The sequence below is a fragment of the Raphanus sativus genome, chromosome 7 (genome assembly GCF_000801105.2).
Source record: "Raphanus sativus cultivar WK10039 chromosome 7, ASM80110v3, whole genome shotgun sequence".
NCBI lineage: Eukaryota > Viridiplantae > Streptophyta > Magnoliopsida > Brassicales > Brassicaceae > Raphanus > Raphanus sativus.
This window is the reverse complement of record NC_079517.1, coordinates 22,151,266-22,169,342: the sequence shown is the minus strand read 5'-3', so window position 1 is coordinate 22,169,342 and position 18,077 is coordinate 22,151,266. Positions and strand designations below refer to the sequence as shown.

The window sequence follows — 18,077 nt, the reverse complement described above, 5'->3', positions numbered from 1 at the left end:
GCACAACTTCTACTAACATTATAAGTATTCAACCACACAAAAAACAAATGATAGACTATATAAAATAAGATGTAGATATACCAAACAATAATTCAACTAAAATAACAGAATTATCAAAAAAGAAATAACATATTCAAATATATAATTGTAAGTTTAAGTATTTTAGTTACATATTTAATTTGAGTTTTATATTATAATTGTAGTCTGAAGTATTTGAACCTCTAAAGTTGGTATGTATTCAATTTGCACATATGAAAATAAATTATCGATGTATTTAAGAAAAAACATATAAAAACAAAAATATAATTCATGTTTTATATTAAAATCTACATTCTACTTGTTATCATAACTACTATAACTAAAGTAGATGAAACTATTATGTATTGCTGAACATTTTTCAATAGTAAAATAAATATGATATATAAGAAAAATAACAAAACATGTACGAAAAATATTAATATCATTTTAATTTAAAATAAACTTAACATTTTAAAATATTCATTAAATTGATAATATATTTAGATATGTAATTATTTTGTCCAAATCCTAGTTCAGAATAAATAAGCTAGTTTCTCATTACTCGTTGTATTTGCATTAGCATTGCTTGATTAACGTTACCAATTTGTTGGCAAATTCATCATGTAACCTATGACCGTTAGGTACCATTAAATAAATCACACACACACTTTACTTTCCCATCTTTTAACCAAGAAAAGCAAATTCAAAAAGTCGCCTTTTTCTTATTGCATCCGCTTCCGTTTCATGTGAACTCTCTCACAGATCCTTAAAGCATTCATTAACATTGCCATGCAGCTTTCTCTCCAAAACTTCTCCACATATATTTCCCATCAAATGATAGAATGCCATAAGCTCTGACAGTTGCTCAGTGTTCATTTTGTTCATCATGTTCCTTGCCATCCTCTGCTTCTCCTCGTCTACTTTCATCTTTTTCATATATGATCCCCCGTTCCTCACCGTGGCTCCCATTTCCTTCAGCCTCGTCTCTTGCTCCGCGCTTAGCGCTGTGTTGGACTGTCAAACCCCACAACATACACAAAAGAATAACTAACTCGGTAAAAATCAAATAATTAATACTATATATTTATTGATGAAACATCTCTCAATAAGAAAAGAGTTGTTGTGGTGGGCTAAAGAGCTTATGGGTCAAGCTGCTACTGAGGATCGGTCTGCATGGAGATCCATTATTTACGTTTTTAAATTAGGTCCAGACCGCCCTGGCATGTTTAGGTCTAGACCCTCATGCATGTGTTCTGTAAACCGAAATCAGAACCGCGTACATGGTGGAATATTCAGGACTCAAAGTGTCCTGGACATAAACAAGCTGGCCCGGTCTGGGGTCCCCTTGGCCCATCACAACAACTATAGACATTATCATATAACCCCCACTGAAATGAATATTGAAATACATAGCCGTATTTCAAAGACTTAGCTTTTACTGTGTATCCCTTAAGGGCTGCGAAAGGCCAAACAAGTGTGTCTCTAAACACTTTTGCCTCTTTGGAAAAATATGAAATCAAGACTTATGTAAAATTAAGCAGATAGATTTGGAATTCTTTACCTCAAGAAACTCGGCACCAACTTCGAGCTCTGATCCTTTGGATGGGTTCTTACCAGGTGCTCCTTTAGCATACATATTCCTCGCGAGTGAGAAACTTCGAACAAGTATCTTTCTTTTATTCTCCATCTCTCTATCAAGCTCCAATGTCTTTGGAACAGACATTGTGCTGTTCAGCTTCTTCTGATACGCAATCACAGCCTTTGCAAATTCCTACAATCAAACAAAACCTCCAAACAATCAATTCACAACTTCATTTTGGTTATTACAACGTTAATATCTATCTTCAAGAACACACACCTGATATGCAGCAGGACAACCGGGATAATCAAACTCATCAAGATCATCTGATCTCATTCTCTCAGGATGAAACTGTAAACCCATTATGAACTACCCTTCTTCAGGATTATACGCATCCGGATCGTAAAAGCCTTCCATCAAACCATCAGAAGCAAACGCCATTGGCACAAACCTCTGTGCCAATCTCTTGACACCTTGATGGTGATAACTATTAACCAAAATCTCCATGTTTTCTCCATCCAACGAATCTTTAAACCAAGAATGAAGTGGACTCTTCTCAACAATCCTCACAACATGTCTATGCCCATCATAGTTATCATAATCGATGTGCTTCGTTCTACGTTCTTCCGGTAACTTATTCGTAAGCTCTTTCTCTAAATCAAGATAGAGAGTCCCACCACATGCAACATTCAAAATCTGCCAAAAAAATGTTATCATCCATCATTAACATGAAAATGACAAAAAGACAATACACATTCAAAAAGAGAGACATAAAAAAGATATTTACTTGTGATCCTCTGCAGATTCCTAAGTAAGGAATGTTCTGTTCAAGACAGAGCTTAGCAAGACCTAACTCAATGGAATCTTTCTCTTTGTCAATAGCTGTATCACTGGCATGTGTGTCCCTAATCTCTTGAAGCTCTTCTGGTGAAAGAGAAGAGATCTCAGATTCATAAAGAGAAGGATCAATGTCTTCTCCTTCGCAGAGGAGAACTCCATGGATCGGCTTGAAGCTATCAAGCAACATATGAACACCAGTGACCCGTGGGACAATCACGGGTACACATCCATAACGAACTATCAAATCAAGATGATATTCACCTGAAAGATCAAAAACACTCATCCGTTTACAGAGAAACCCCACGAGGATTTTCATAAAAAGGTTTGATTTTTAAATCACAAAAGAAAAAAAAACAGAACCATGCATGCAACAAAACAGAGAGGTTAGAGAAGAACCAACGAAGTCGACGAATTTGTTTTTACGAACGGTGCGTCTAGAGACGACGAGGACGCGAGGGAGGATTTGAGAGAGATTCTCCATTAACCCAGAAACAGAAAAAGATTGAGAGACTCAGGAGAAAATAGTTTTTGTGGAGATCCGATGTGACGTGAGAAGAAGAAGAAGAGTTTATTGTTGGAAGAGAGAAGCGGAAACGCGAATTTATAGTGAAGACAAAGGTTGAAACCGACTTGGCTTGCTTCTTATTAATTTTATTTCATATTTACTCTTTTGAAGGTTTTTTTTTTGTAAAAATTTAAAGGTTATTTCGAATAATAGATTGAATAAATTTGTTATACAGTTATTTGTTTGGTTGGAGCTTTGAAGGGATACAGAAGGAAACAGGGTATTTAAAGTTGCTGACTAGGTAGCTACATTGGAATGGATATATATCCCAACTTTTAGTAAGAAAAATAAAATCATTTAAGGTAACAAATATATATTTATTTAATGAAATAAATAAAATGAACAGAATCTCACATAAGTTGTGTCTGGTTAACAACTTCCTCAGATCAAATCTGAACGTTTTGATTGTCCCTATGCAATTAACTTTTCTTTTCACGTGATATCCAAATCTATCTTATTAAAACAGAAACATTCTATTGGACTTAACATTTATTTTGTAAGTCTTTAAATTAAATACACATTTATACTTTATAGTTAAACCTACATTAATCATTAATATTCATTTTTTATACTACTATCCATGTTTCCAAACAATATACTTATTTCTTTATACTACTATTACTGTTTCCAAACAATATATTTTTTATACCACTATCAATGTTTCCAAACAATACAATAATTAATCTTAGTTATTTTATATCTATCATTTTCTTTTTAAAATTTTGTAGAAACGTCATAATTTCATAAATTGTAAAATAATGAACTTTAAATTTTGGATTATAAGATTACAAATTATGAAACTATTATAATTTAAATCAAATTAGATTACATATCGGTCATCCATCAGTTCAATCGGTTAGTCTCGGGTAGTAATTTTTTTAATATGAATATTTTAAAAATCTAACTTGAATTGTCAGATCTCCGGATTAACCGGTGTAATCACAATCGGGTTGAATTTAAAAACACTGATTTAAATGCAAAAATATTTAAATACACACTCTTTAAAATTTACCAAAATATTTATTAAGTTATTAGTGAAATTTTTCATCGTAAAATATTCCGCGCTTCCAAAGCGCGGGTCAAGATCTAGTTCATTGGTACAATATTTAGCGGTCTTTCTCGCTGTCAAACCGGTAAACTTCGTAATCTGATATATCTGCTTTATAATTTAAGAAAACTTCGTAATCTGATATATCCCTCAGGTAAGATAAGTAACTTATGGACCCTGCGAGAGAAATAGACGCACTCTTATACTGTCAAGAAACTACTGCGGAGTAGAGATATAGTGTTCAACTGGATCAAAGTCAAATTGGGAAATGGTCGTCATACTTTATTTTGGTTTGAGAATTGGAGCCCTATGGGATGCCTCGAAACATTCCTACATCTCCCTCCAGCCTCAATGCTTGGAACTAGAGCACACGCCACTGTGGCTGATATCAACAGGAGTGGCGTCTGGTCCCTCCCTAGCCCGCGATCTGAGGAGCAACTCACTCTCCACACCCATCTAACTACTGTAATACTAAACGACCTTGAGGATTCCTATATCTGGCAACCACAGGGGACAGAACTATCAACCTGCTCTACAGGGATGATATACAACCTGATAAAGGAACACAAGCCTCAAGTCTCCTGGTTCAAAGCAGTATGGAGTCCGCGTGGAATCCCGAAGCAAAACTTCCTAACTTGGCTAGTGGTCTTGAATCGCTGCCCGACGAGAGACAGATTACTTGGGTGGGGGCTTCAAACTGATCCGGCATGCGTGCTCTGCAACTCAACCGCAGAGTCAAGAGACCACTTATTCTTCGACTGCGCTTAATCATTCACGGTGTGGGAAACTATGGCGAGGAAAGCTGGCTGTGCCCCGATACGCAAATGGACCGACTGTCTCCCCTCCATGCAATCTCTCTCTCTCCCCCGATACCAAAGGATCCTCTCTCTACTCGCTTGGCAAACGAGGATCTACCTTCTCTGGGGCGAAAGAAACGCGAGGATCCACCACCGTATATTCCGACATCCCGCATCTCTCACCACCACCGCTACTGCCATGATCAAAAACAAGATTTCCTCCCTCCGTGACAGCAACCCAAGACTAGCTTCACAGATGATCCAGCACTGGCTCTGAAAACTACCGTCTCTTCGATTTCTCCGACTCTTGATCACTATCCTCTCTCTGTTTTTCTGTTTCTACTACATGGTTCAAATTGGTTCCTTTAATGTTATGGGCTGAGCCCAACACACTGCCTTCGGGCCATTATATATATATATATATATATAAAGAAGAGTTGTTTCTCTCCTGTTGACACATCAGCATCCATGTCACAAATTCATGCTCTATGGTGGCAACACATGTCCTTTTTATTAATACTCTGCATTTCATTTAACGAATGGACTGCTGCGTTAAGTTTTGTTATAGAGTAGAGCCCAAACTGAAATCATTATCGAAGCCCAATAATATTCACAACCTTGCAATCATGATATTCTTCAAACTCTTATTTGTTAATTAAACCGGCCAATGGGTTTCGGGCAGGTTATGGGAGACGAATGTTACGACCAAAGCAAGAGTTGTCCTTTGTGTTTGTCTGTATTCCTTCTCGCTGGCAAAGGGAAACCAGACCGTTAAGGCCTGCATTCAATGTTCAATGAATGTCCACCCTTTCCATGATTTCTCATTTAATGAATCTCTTCTTTTTTTCAGTCGGTGAATCTTCTGCTATAAAAGATGAGTTTGGAACCCGTTAACATCATCCTTTGGTTCCACACAGCCATAAAAAAAAACCTTGAGCAGAATATGAAAGAAGAAGGAAAAGAGGCGTACCTGAGCCTCACTGGAAGAGCCTAAGCTTGATGGTCCAAGTTCACCACAAAATAAATTGGAAGCTGAGGTCTCGAACCTTGGTTTGGTTGGTCAGAATGTTGTTCTGAAAGAAGTCGACGAGAGTTACAGGTCATGATTGACATCTGAGTCAGATCTAGAAAGAAGAGCTTTGATCGATTAAGGAGGTATAGTGAGATTCATGAATTCAAGCTGACTGAACCGAATACGGATGTGCTTTCCACAGAGATAAAATCGTGGGAGGAATACAAAAATTGCCGTCTGGAGGCGCATCGGGGATCAAGTTATTTTTGACTATCCGGTAAATCGGGGCTCTATAAACGAGATAACAAGTGTTGACGGAGTCGCTGAGATTGTCATCCAAATCATATAAGGGATAAGAAGCTTGGCTTAACTCAATCTCAGATGCAGACTACATATTGTTGGAGATGATAAGCTTTGGGGTTATCTTCATACCAAACAACGGCAACTGATTTGGTGCTAGGATGAGCTTGGAGGTTAACGAAGATGAGAAAAATATTATTATGTATGGAATTTGTCAGTGTGAAGAATAGAGGAAGACAAAGGAGATTTTGTTTGATTCTCGGTGTCAAAAGAGAAAGATTAGGTTAAAGTTGGTCAGCTAGAAACTGTTAATGGGCCTAGGTTCTAGCTTTGTTACAGCACTCAACTCCAAAGCCCACTTTCCAGATACTTACACAAAGACAAGTTAGAATTTTGTACGTGAAAATAGAAAAAATAGAACGTAAGTCATACGAGTTGAGTTTATGAACCAGGTACTTGCATAAATCACATATATGCTTAATACCATGTAAATTTAGCTTAAATTCTTGCCACATATTATTAACAACAAAAATGACAATACATGTCATAACTCATAACTCATAACTTTTGGTTGTTTAGTTATATGTTTCCCTTTGAATGATATTTAAAACGGGTTCACATTTCATCAAATAAAAGTCTACGAAAATTTTAAAGAAGTGAATATGTCAAAATCCTTTTTTGACATTAAAATCAAATCAACAAAATATTAAGAAAAACCACAACAGATAATTGGAAAACATATAAACCATATATAACAAATAAAACAAAAATACATAAAAAAGAGTTTGTTTTAATATAAAAAAAGATTTATTCAAATAAATGTGTGTTTTCTTTAAAAAAAACTCATGAATTCAAAAATAAAATTAACCATATATTCTATACTGATATAATCATAAAACTTATATATTTGCATGGTGAACTATAGATGTAATACAAAAAATAACATGACAAAATAAAATAAATAAATACAAGTATAAATAAATTAAGATAACCTATAACATAAATTATATATATAGAATATTCTTTAGTGACGACACCCAACAAAAAATCAAGAGATGATTGTGAAACATAAAAGCAAAGTTGAAAAGAAAACCAAAGTTCATATACCTTTGATGACACCGAGTAACAGCAATCCAATTAAATTAAGGAGGAATACAAAGAATTGCAATAAAGAAGCAAGAAATCCCTTTCGAGGTTCCACCTGAATTTAAATCCTACAACTAACCCCCACAAGTTTAACACAAAGTTATCTCTTAAGAACCAGTCAACGTCTTACAGAAATATAAAAATTGTTACTTTGATATTGAATTACTTTTGGAGTCCTAGAAGCAGAAGAAATGAGCTCAACTGAGAGTCATAGAAAGCTCTCTGTACTACAAATCTTTTAAAATGATTATCAATAGATGAACAAAAATGAAATACAGCATTATAAATTACACATGGACTGTGAATTGTGATTAAAAAACCAAAAAAAAAACTAACCTCTTATCCCCTTAAATAATTATATATATTAGAGAAAATTACTCGGAATAAATCTGATTTCTTTGTTAATTACTAATCTAACTCTCATCATCAAAAAATTTTAGTATAGGTAGCTAAAGACCAAATAACTTTAATTGTTCTTTTTATTACAATATTGCCATTTCTAATATATTTTATTAATAAAATATAAAACAGAAAATAGAAACCATTAATCCCTATGGCATACTCTATTATTTTATAGCATCGTACCATTAAACCATTTTTATTCATATAAATCTATTTGGCTTTGTTTTTTTCCACAATCTCCATCTATAGATCATACTTTCTATCATAATAGATTCTATAAAGTAGGAGAGATTTTATATATAATATAATCCCTACATAGAATAGAATTGTAGGGATAGAATTGGTTAGTATGCTTCAAGGTTTTCTTACAGAAAATAAGTATTTCTCAGTTTTGAATGTGGTTTAATAATAACGTAACTGCCTAAATAACAAATATATGGTGGTTTTGGTCTTGAATATACAATGAAAATTAAGACCATGACCAACTTAAGTTTCAAGTAAGCAAAATTTTTAAAATATCCATTATAACTAACGATATCTTATGTAACTTTTGAATTTGATATCCCGCCCGTAGGGCGGCGAACCCTAGTATATATATAAAAGCCTCTTGTCAAAAAAAAAAATTTAAGAAAACAAATATTTAAAAATATCCTTTAAAACTACTGGTCGATTTATTGGTTAAACCAATACGTAATATTTACTTATTTTTTACTTAGATAATTTCAATTACATTATTAGAATTTAGTTTGAATTCTAACTATATTTTTAGTTTTTCAAAAGTAAAATATCGTATAATCATTTTGATTATGAATCTATAACAAAACTAGTTATATAGTTTGTATGTATTTATTTTTGTTATAGATAAATTATCACAATTTTATGTTTTACTCTTGGCTTATTTTGAATATAAAGTTTAGTTTTATTATTCAATTCATACATTTAAATACTTAAGGATTTTAAGTCTTGATGTATGTTTATTTCATAATTCTTAACTTGTTACAAAAACTGTTAAATAATATAGATTATTTTTTTATATTTTCTATGTGAAATGAAATTAAAAATAAAAATAAAACTAAAGTTAAATATTTTTCTAATTTTTTTGAAAGATAATATATCTTTTAGATTTTCCAAGCTAATAAAGTATTATTTATCAAAATCAATTAATTTATTAGTCCACGGTTCGTCCGTGGTCGACTCAAAACCCGGTGATCCAGGAAGTTGTCGGTTTTAGTGTCCAAGTTGGGTTTAAGAACGTTGGTACTTAGTCAGTGTAACTCTGAAACTTTTGCCAAAACCATTATTGTACCACTCCGTTCGTCTGTGTCCGACCCGGATTTTAGTGAGCGTTATTATAGACATGCATGTGTCTACTCATTTGGACCTCCCACCGTGTCCTGTCACTAGTGCCACAAATCTCGTACGCACTGCCTTCTGTTAGAAACGACCAAACAACCCATATCCTCACCTGTACTTGCAATCCTACACAAATGGAATGGAAAGGAGGACATGAATAAATGAGTTACCTAGTGAAGCGTTTCTTAACCAGTCTACCGCGTAAACCTTTGTACTATTCAATGCGGTACGAAAACTATCTAGCCATTGGCCATCAAGGAATCGACGATATCATCAATTTCAAACAATGTAATGGACTCAGTCACCACCACACATAATATTTATATTTAGGCAATGTTTTGAAACCCGACTAGGACACCGAACCTGATGATTTATCGGGTCATCGGGTTACTGGATCGATCGCGGGCGAACCGCGGATCAATAAATAAATTAATTATAGTAAATAATAATACATTAGCTATTAAAAATATAATACATATTCTATGTTTTAAGAATATTTAGATAACACTTTACTTTTTCTTATTTTTATTTTAAAACATAGAAAATATCAAAAATAATTTAGATTATTTAACAATTTTTATAATAAGTTATGATATCTAATAAAAAAATTTCAAGACTTGAAATTCATAAGTTATGTGAAATGTGAAATGTGAATAGTAAAATTAAACTCTAAACAAAAAGCAAAAATTTAAATATTAAACTGTAATAATAGATTGTCGATAATAAAAATAAACTAAACTAATAGTAACCAAATCACATCTACTAATTTTGATTTTCTCTATCATCGTTTACTTCATTTTTTAAAATGACATAAATCTTAATCAAAATCTAAAAAAAATCACAAAAAATCACAAACTAAACTGTATAAATGAGATTCACGAAAAAAATTAAAAAGGGAGATACATAGTCGACATCCGGTAGCTGAAAAATATATTAGTAAAATCTGAAAATCTTACTTTTTAATTTGAATGAAAACAAATTTTAATAACATAACTAAAAATCTAAAAAAAGAAATAAAAGTTACTTACTGGTTTAACCAGTGGTTCAACCGATTGTCGGAGTTTACCGGTTCAACCGCGGGTCCGGGTCGGGTTTCAAGACACTGTATTTAGGTGATCTAGACCTCTGACTTCTAATCCATGAGTGCCCCTAAGCCAACCGCCTGAGTACCCCATGGTTTTACGTGGCGTCACTACTCTCCTCCTAACCGGCATTCACCCATTCGACACTGGCCAAACAGGCACTCTGTGCAACCTCACGTCTCATTGATGGCATCATAATTTAATACAATCTTATAAACTTTCAATTTCAACCAGATTCATTTTTATCATCATTTATTCTTATCGACTCCCAGTCATACCGACTGACCTCACTCTCTAGACACCACCCATTCTCGGTGTCACACTTAATTCAACTTTCATAACACATGCTTCAGATTCAGGTTTAATCATTCATCTATTAACTTATTGTTCAATTCTTTCTAACAATCTAGCTCACACATCATAATCATATCAGACAATCAGAGCAGTCAATCATCAAACAACAATCAATCTTTAACGTAAACACAAGGTAGTTCATTAAGTTTTTAATAGTATGAGCGTTCTTATGCAAGATGTAATATGCATCTAGCATCCTAAGATCTATTATGTTCTCTCATCATAACAGTAAACAGAACTAACCAATCTTAATTCTAACACCAGACAAGATAGAGGAGCATGAGAACAAACTGGATTCAAATCACCTCACATGGATCTAAATCTGAACAGATCATAAGACAATGAAGAAGGGGACAAGTAGCAAGTGACAACAATAACCACTTGTCCTCGGTGGTGGCTCGCGGCGCGGGTTCTCCTGGTGGAGCTTCGACGGCTTAGACAGGAGGAGAGAGAGAGATTAGCGGGAGAGAGAGGGAGAGAACAACAAGAGAGAGAGAGAGAGAGAGAGAGAGAGAGAGAGAGAGAGAGAGAGAGAGAGAGAGAGAGAGAGAGAGAGAGAGAGAGAGAGAGAGAGAGAGAGAGAGAGAGAGAGAGAGAGAGAGAGAGAGAGAGAGAGAGAGAGAGAGAGAGAGAGAGAGAGAGAGAGAGAGAAGATGGTCTTAACGACTATGGTTTCCAATCTCATGAAATCTATGCTTGGCTTCACTCTGGCTTTCTGAAGGGGGGAAAAGGGGGAGAGGGAGGATCTTTATTAATTGGTAGAATGGAAGGGAGTCATAGGTTTAACAATATCGGGCAATAGACCTAGCAGACTTTCCCTTAAAACTCAAAATATTTTAGGTATGAGGAGGTTTCAGGCCATAACAATTCTTCCCCTATTTATAAGAATTTGTACAAAATTCCAATCTTCAGACTTTTATCATAACGCCTGAAACCAAAAAGAACAATGATTACTGAAATGTTCAAATTAACCTTAAGCAACTTTCTCAAATAAGAGTGTAATTGTAGTACTTAAGGATCAAATCCATGTGGACCGGAAATCACACAATAAACTTATTGTTTCAAGCTAAGCTAAGCCAGAAATATAAAATAATAAAACATGCAGAAAGTAAATATATAAGTAATGTGTTAGATTCAAGTGTTTATCAAACAAAAGAATCAAAACATAAAATATTAGATGCCAAAAGATTTATAAAGAACAATCCTCGAATACATATTTTAGCCATCCAACTCTTGCTGCAATTACTATCTATGTCTAAATCCTCGTAAGCCAACTTTCGTTGCACGACCAATTTCTCTAGACAAGCATTAATGATCCATTTTCATGTGTCCACTAAGTTTTATAGACCAACTCTCATTGTGACTAACAACCTAGCTTTGCAGGATTCAGATCAGGAAATCAGTCACACTCTTCTGCTATTCCAATCACTATAGAAACTAGTTTAAGCACAAAAATGGCGAAGGAAACAATAACATGGCCCTAGAAATCAATAAAAGCAGCAGTTTAACATTAAGTTCATGAAATCTTTAAATATAACAAGATGATTATTCTGACATGATATATGCAAACATAATCATAGAATTAATAAACTTAAAAGACAAATCCACAAGAATTCCAAGAAGAATCCTAAATAGTTCTTCTCTTTTCTCCCAATCTTGAAACAAAACTTAACAGAAAGTATAGCCGTCGACAAAGGTTTAAAACATATAATCAATACTATTAATTTTGGAACATGACCAGTTGATATGGGTTAGGTCCAATTTAAAAATATAACTGCATCTCATCTAAATTATAACTGCATAAAGTAAATATAATTACATCTAGAATATTATTAAAACCGTAACTTCGTGACTTCCCTTTATTTTCGTAGCAAACAACGGTATGGATGGGACCGATTTAACGTGTAATATTTATCAACTGAAGGTAGAAATTATTGAATACCAGAAAGAAATCAGTTGGGCTGAATTTAGTTTAAAAATAATAATCTACTGAATATTGACAGAAGCATAACCATATGACACATGTACATACCTATTATTTTATATAGTTACATAAAATAATCTATTCTATTAATTTTGCAGTTTGTCCTATTGATAAAAGTTGTGTCCACTATTTATTTTATTTATTTAATGAACCATTTATTTTATAACTGTCATTTAAATATTCAAACTGCCGTATTTATAACATCCTCCCTCTTTAGTTCTAATATTATCGCAGCCAACTTCTTGATGTCACGTATGCAACTTCCTCCCTCCGTATTTATAAGTCCCTCCCACTTTTTATAACTGTCATTTATTTTATGACATCAAGTTGCATATTTACATAACAAACGCTAATTAATCATATTCTTGATGTCTGATGCAACAATATGCAACTTTCAATCATATTAATGATTGATACACTCTTATTTATATTCTTTATATATATATATATATATATATATATTACTATAAGTAGTTTTATATTTGACTATGATCTATTGATAAATGTTATGTTCAACTATGTATTTTATTTATTTAAATGAGTATCCTATCAAACTAAATTAATATTAAATATAAATATGATTACCAAAAAACTCAAATACAAAAATTAAAAATTTTAACTTAATTTAAAACAAAAAAATATATCCGCTTTTGTAAGGCACGTCAGAATCTAGGACCCCAGAATCCTCTTCCATTAAAACACAAGTATGATTGATAAAAGGTTGTATCCAATTATTATTCTTTTTTTAAAAAGTTCTTATTATTTCACTAAGATTAATTAACTTCTATCTTAATTCCATGATTTTCGGACTCATTTCCCAATAATTATTAGTCGACAGTTCTATTTTAATTCTAGGAAAGCCCTTTTTTGATTAATTATTTTATGATTGTGTTTTGATATTTACACTTGATAATACATAGGAAATATAATACATATATTAGTTCACGGTTTATGTCAGATTACTTTCTTTTGGCTAAGGTTCTACTATGTTTATTGTATTATTTTGTTAGTATATTTTTCAAAAAATTTTGTTCGGATTCCGGTGTTGGTTGGGTTTGATATTGATTTTCAGATATAACACTTTAAAAAATGTTCGACTATATAGATCATGTCTATAGAGTATGTATGATACACTAAAAATGAATCCTTGCTACTGCCAAGTTAACAGCTGCAATTGTAGTACTTGAGATTCAAATCCAGAGGACCAGTCTACACTCTAGTTCTATAAGTTTAGAATCAAGCTAAGAAGAAGATATGATTTGGTTGAAATAGGCGATAGTAAACAAGCAAAATAAACACGAGATTAATTCAATTAAACAAGAGCTAGCCTAGGGTATTTCATTGGGTGTTGAATTGGAGCCAAACAATTATTCAAGCGCGATGAAGTGCTTTCTAGAACTCGGATCACTCAGCTGGAACACTCCACTGTCGTGGTAGTGATCGCTTTGCAGATCGATCTCACCACCTAACTGTCGTTGGGATGAGAATCGATTGCAAGCTTTAGAGAACAGGTCCGATCAGTTCACTTACCACCCTAATATCTACTTTCGCTGATTAGGGATACTAAGCTCATTCAATACATGCCAAGTTATCATCCTAAGCGGTTAACTAAGTGATGAACTAGTGATCTAACATCAAGTGATCAGTTTAATGAAAGCAGTAAGAACAGTATGAATGAAGAACAGTTATGGATCGCTTATCTATGTTTAGCTCATGTCTCAACACCCTAAAAACCCTAGGCGAGCAAGGTCACTACTCGATCATGATGCACATAAACAAAGACATAAATCCTGAATAAAATTGCATAAGAACAGAGTATGAAACAATAGGGTTCAGATGATCTTCTCTATGAGAGGATGGATTCTTCTCCCTTACAAGTTGCAGATCGCAATACTCAGTGTTCTCTTGTAAAAACTAGCGTAAGAAAAATAGAAAATAGATAGATGGCGTTTTATATGGAGGCGCCAATCAGAAGAAAAGAGATTAGGGCAACAGGGCTTAAAATCCCGAAATAGGAGTTTCCATATTCGTCTGGAACAATCGCCGGATCACTCCGTCTGCTTGTTCCGCTTGAGAGAGAACAGTCTCGGGATTGTTCTCTTGAGTGTTCTCCGCAGGAATGCTCCAAAAGGACTTCTTTTCATTAGGCACCTTCTCTTCTTTCTTCTGCTAACTCCAGACCTGTAAAAGGTCAAAAAGGACTAGACTGACACGAATTAGTGGCTTCAAACAAAAGAAAACATATATACAATGATGTGAAAAACACCATATATCAATTCCCCAGACTTAGATCCTTGTTTGTCCTCGAACAAGGCAAGTACCAAGAACAGGGAGAAAGGTTTGAAAACGTGGGAACTCGCTTATTCTCAGCAACCATACTCTTACCACAAATCTCTGAACCATACAAGCTGTAGACTAGGACCACACACACTTACTGAGAACCCCCTGATCGCTGTTCGAAGATCTGCTCCTTACTCTATATCTAACCTGAAAAGGCAACACTTTCGAGACAAAACTCCTTATGTTCAATTAAGATAAGCGTGAGCTTCTTGTCACAGGCTCTACTCAGAGAGAACGGGCTAGGTATAGAACAGGCTAACTTTATGGTGGAGTTCAAGAGTGTTTAGGGTTTACCAAGAGCGGGTGCAGTATATCGCACAAAATGGTCGTGAGAGGACGGCTCCATTGAGGTCACAGTCCTTACTCATCTCTGCAATCGGACTGCTCTCCGATAGATCGATCATAGGACTGCTCTGCGCGATTCAACTTCCCCTTCAGAACACTTCACTGAAAACACCATCACTTCTCAACTTCCCCAGTGGCATGCATCATAGATTCTTCCCTTCTCGTCACCAGTAATCAAAGCAAAACAAAAACAAATTCTTTTTTTTTTTTTTTTTTTTTTTTATACTGAATTACAAAATGCTGGGGTGACGAGCAAGGAGGTAGCAAGTGATGTACATGATGCCACTGGTGATTCGTTCTGGTCTGATCTAGCCACTTACTTCTTCGTTGTTCTCCATAGTATCGGAACAGGCATCCCGGTTGTTCCTTACGTATCAGAACAAGCACTCCGGTTGTTCCGCCTGCTTCCATTGTGTGAGCATTGATGAGTAAGAACTGCGTCGATCCTTTCCTCTCCGACCTTTTTGCACATATCTGCACATAAAGTACTAGAAAAGCAAATGCATGAGGGTGAAATTAAAGGTCAGGGTTCAAGGTGGGAACTAGCTAAAGATGAGCTAGCCACTCAGAACAGCAAGAGGGATAAAATCGGATAAGAAGTCCTGAGTGCAGTCTCATTCTACCCTGATCTAGTGCCCATGACAAGAAGAATTAAAGTCCAGATTAGGCTCAGATAAAGTGGAGTTAAGTCCTGCCCAGTGTAACCTGATCGGTATAGAAACTTCTGAAGTGTCAAATGAGATAGTCAGGGTGTTCCAGGTCCATGTGTGGGTCTTTCATCACTGCTAAGGTCACTGAATAAGAAGGTTAAAGCACGAGGTGGTTAAAGAGCATCACAAATAAGGTCCTGATTCCCACAATAGTTTTGACTGACTCGATCCTAAAAACTGACTCGATAAAAACATAAAAATGACACAAGGACTGACTCAAAGCACACAAGTACATTGCTCCCCCAGACTTAGTTCACACCATCCCTGGTTGTGAAAAATAAATCGAGGAAAGCTGAAACATACCAAACAGAAGCAAATACATGGAAAATAAATAGTTCAGATGGATAAGACAAGGGATAGAAATAGTCCTTCGGACTCAGTCTGAATCGCCGCTACCGGAGTGACCAGCTGTCCTCCTGTTCCTCGGCAGTCTCACTCCTCCAGTCGATGTGCCTGCTTGTTCCTTGCCTGGGCGCCTTGTTCTCTGCGGTGTACGCTCCTCCTGTGCTCCAATGCAGCCGCCTGTGATCGCCTGAGTATCCTCTTCATGAGGCTGTTGTTCTTCTTCTGGGAATCAACCATCCAGCGTCTGTAGGCGTGATCATCAGTCACATCGGTGAAGTCCTCCAGGTCGTACTCACCATCAGCCGGTGGAGTCACATGCTCCACATCATCCATGTCTTCATCATCGTGCTGAACCGGTGCCTTAGGATCATCGCAGAGGTGCTCTTCAGCCGGTGAGAACACAATGTTCTCCAAGGATAAGAAGTCTGTGAACCCAGGCATAGGGAGCTTGCAGTACAGAGGGTTCCTTCTTTGTCCTGGAACTGTAGGTGGTCTCGTCGCGCAGGATTGTGACATGCGATCAGGTAAGGAGTATCGATGTACTCACATCGCAGAGACGACCGTGTAAGAGCTGAGGTTGATGTTGAAATGCTGGAACAAGGGAGTGAGCAGACTGCCGCAACGATCCTTCTATCATCAGTTCGAACCAGTGTGTCTCTGCGCTCAGCGAACATGGAGATGAGATGATACCATGGGTTGGTTTGACTTCCTGGATCGGGGTGATGTTCACTCTCTGCGCATCTCGTCCTCAAGTCCCGTGTAGAGAACTTGGAGCTCTCCATTCGTGATCTGGAGGTGTACTCCTTTGCGAACAAGACGTTGGACACAATCTTGGCGATGATCCGGATAGCGGGGTTCCGGATCTGCGACTGATAGGCTTGCGAGAGGTGAACTTGCCAGCTGCGATGAGGTCCCAAAAGGTGTCTGCCGGTTGAACTTTCTTTTCCACTGAAATCCCCTTTGGCGTGTCTGCAATCTCGAAGAGAGTTCAGGTCATCGAGAGAGATGGAACAGAATTTGCCATCAGCCATGAAGGAGAAGAAGCAGTTCATACGAAGGCGCATTGGGGTTCTGGTAAGTGATCTTGCACGTCGCGAGCACTTGCCTGACCAAGTCGGGATAGAGAACCTGAGCCTGGTAGCAGAGAGGCATGATCCCATAGCCTGCATTCGTGTCGAACACCTCAGTGTCAAGGCCTAGATCGCCTAGTGTTTGCTGGTTCACGAATCGCGTGGGCAAGATCTCTGCTAGGAGGAGCTTGTTGTAAACCGCCGCCGACTCCTTGTCCCATCCCTCGACGTTGAAGTCAAGGAGCAATCTGATCATTTAGGTCGATGGGTCGCTCTTCAGTCTTGTTCGGCCAACGGGTACCCTGGTGGAGCACTCGCGGCTGGAGAAGCCGTGCTCTTGGTGACTCTGCGTTCCGCATCTTTGGAGGCATCTACAGACAAGAAATAAAACCCAAATCAGCACAGTTCATCGGTTTCTAAGAAACGATGGAACAATCCAATCTTCTTGTTCTACTCAAGTCCATCGATTACTAGACAACCTATACAACCTCAATCTTAACAGTATAAATCGCAAAGGCCAAGAATCACAAGCAACAAATCGGTTCCTCTTCCATTGAAATTCAATCAAGAACGATCCTAGTAGCAAGTATACTATCAAGGGCTACAACCTAGGATGAAATCGCAAATCATAAAAGAAAGAGAGAACCCAAGAATTGTACTCCCAAATCGCGATTTGCATGCGCAAAAAGGGAGAGAGTTCTTGGTGATTACCTTGATTGGAGAGATGATTCCTGCAAAACAACCCAATCTCAAGAGAATCCCAAGAGTTTAGAACCAAAATCGATGA

The 18,077-nt window shown here is 36.1% G+C and overlaps 2 protein-coding genes across 2 annotated transcripts; one reads left to right on the top strand and one right to left on the bottom strand.

Annotated features, from left to right (window-relative positions):
- Nucleotides 1-550: 550 nt before the first annotated feature.
- LOC108830810 (putative glutamine amidotransferase GAT1_2.1) lies at nucleotides 551-3,056 on the bottom strand. The gene is made up of 5 exons (XM_018604385.2): nucleotides 2,834-3,056; nucleotides 2,385-2,698; nucleotides 1,877-2,293; nucleotides 1,580-1,789; nucleotides 551-1,032 (listed from the first exon to the last, which is right to left on the bottom strand). Exons 1-3 carry the CDS (start codon nucleotides 2,916-2,918, stop codon nucleotides 1,967-1,969), a joined length of 726 nt encoding a protein of 241 aa, XP_018459887.2. The 5' UTR covers nucleotides 2,919-3,056; the 3' UTR covers nucleotides 551-1,032; nucleotides 1,580-1,789; nucleotides 1,877-1,966.
- A 1,303-nt stretch (nucleotides 3,057-4,359) lies between these two features.
- On the top strand, nucleotides 4,360-4,818 carry LOC108830808 (uncharacterized). The gene has a single exon (XM_018604384.1). It carries the CDS (start codon nucleotides 4,360-4,362, stop codon nucleotides 4,816-4,818), a length of 459 nt encoding a protein of 152 aa, XP_018459886.1.
- The last annotated feature ends 13,259 nt before the right edge of the window (nucleotides 4,819-18,077 follow it).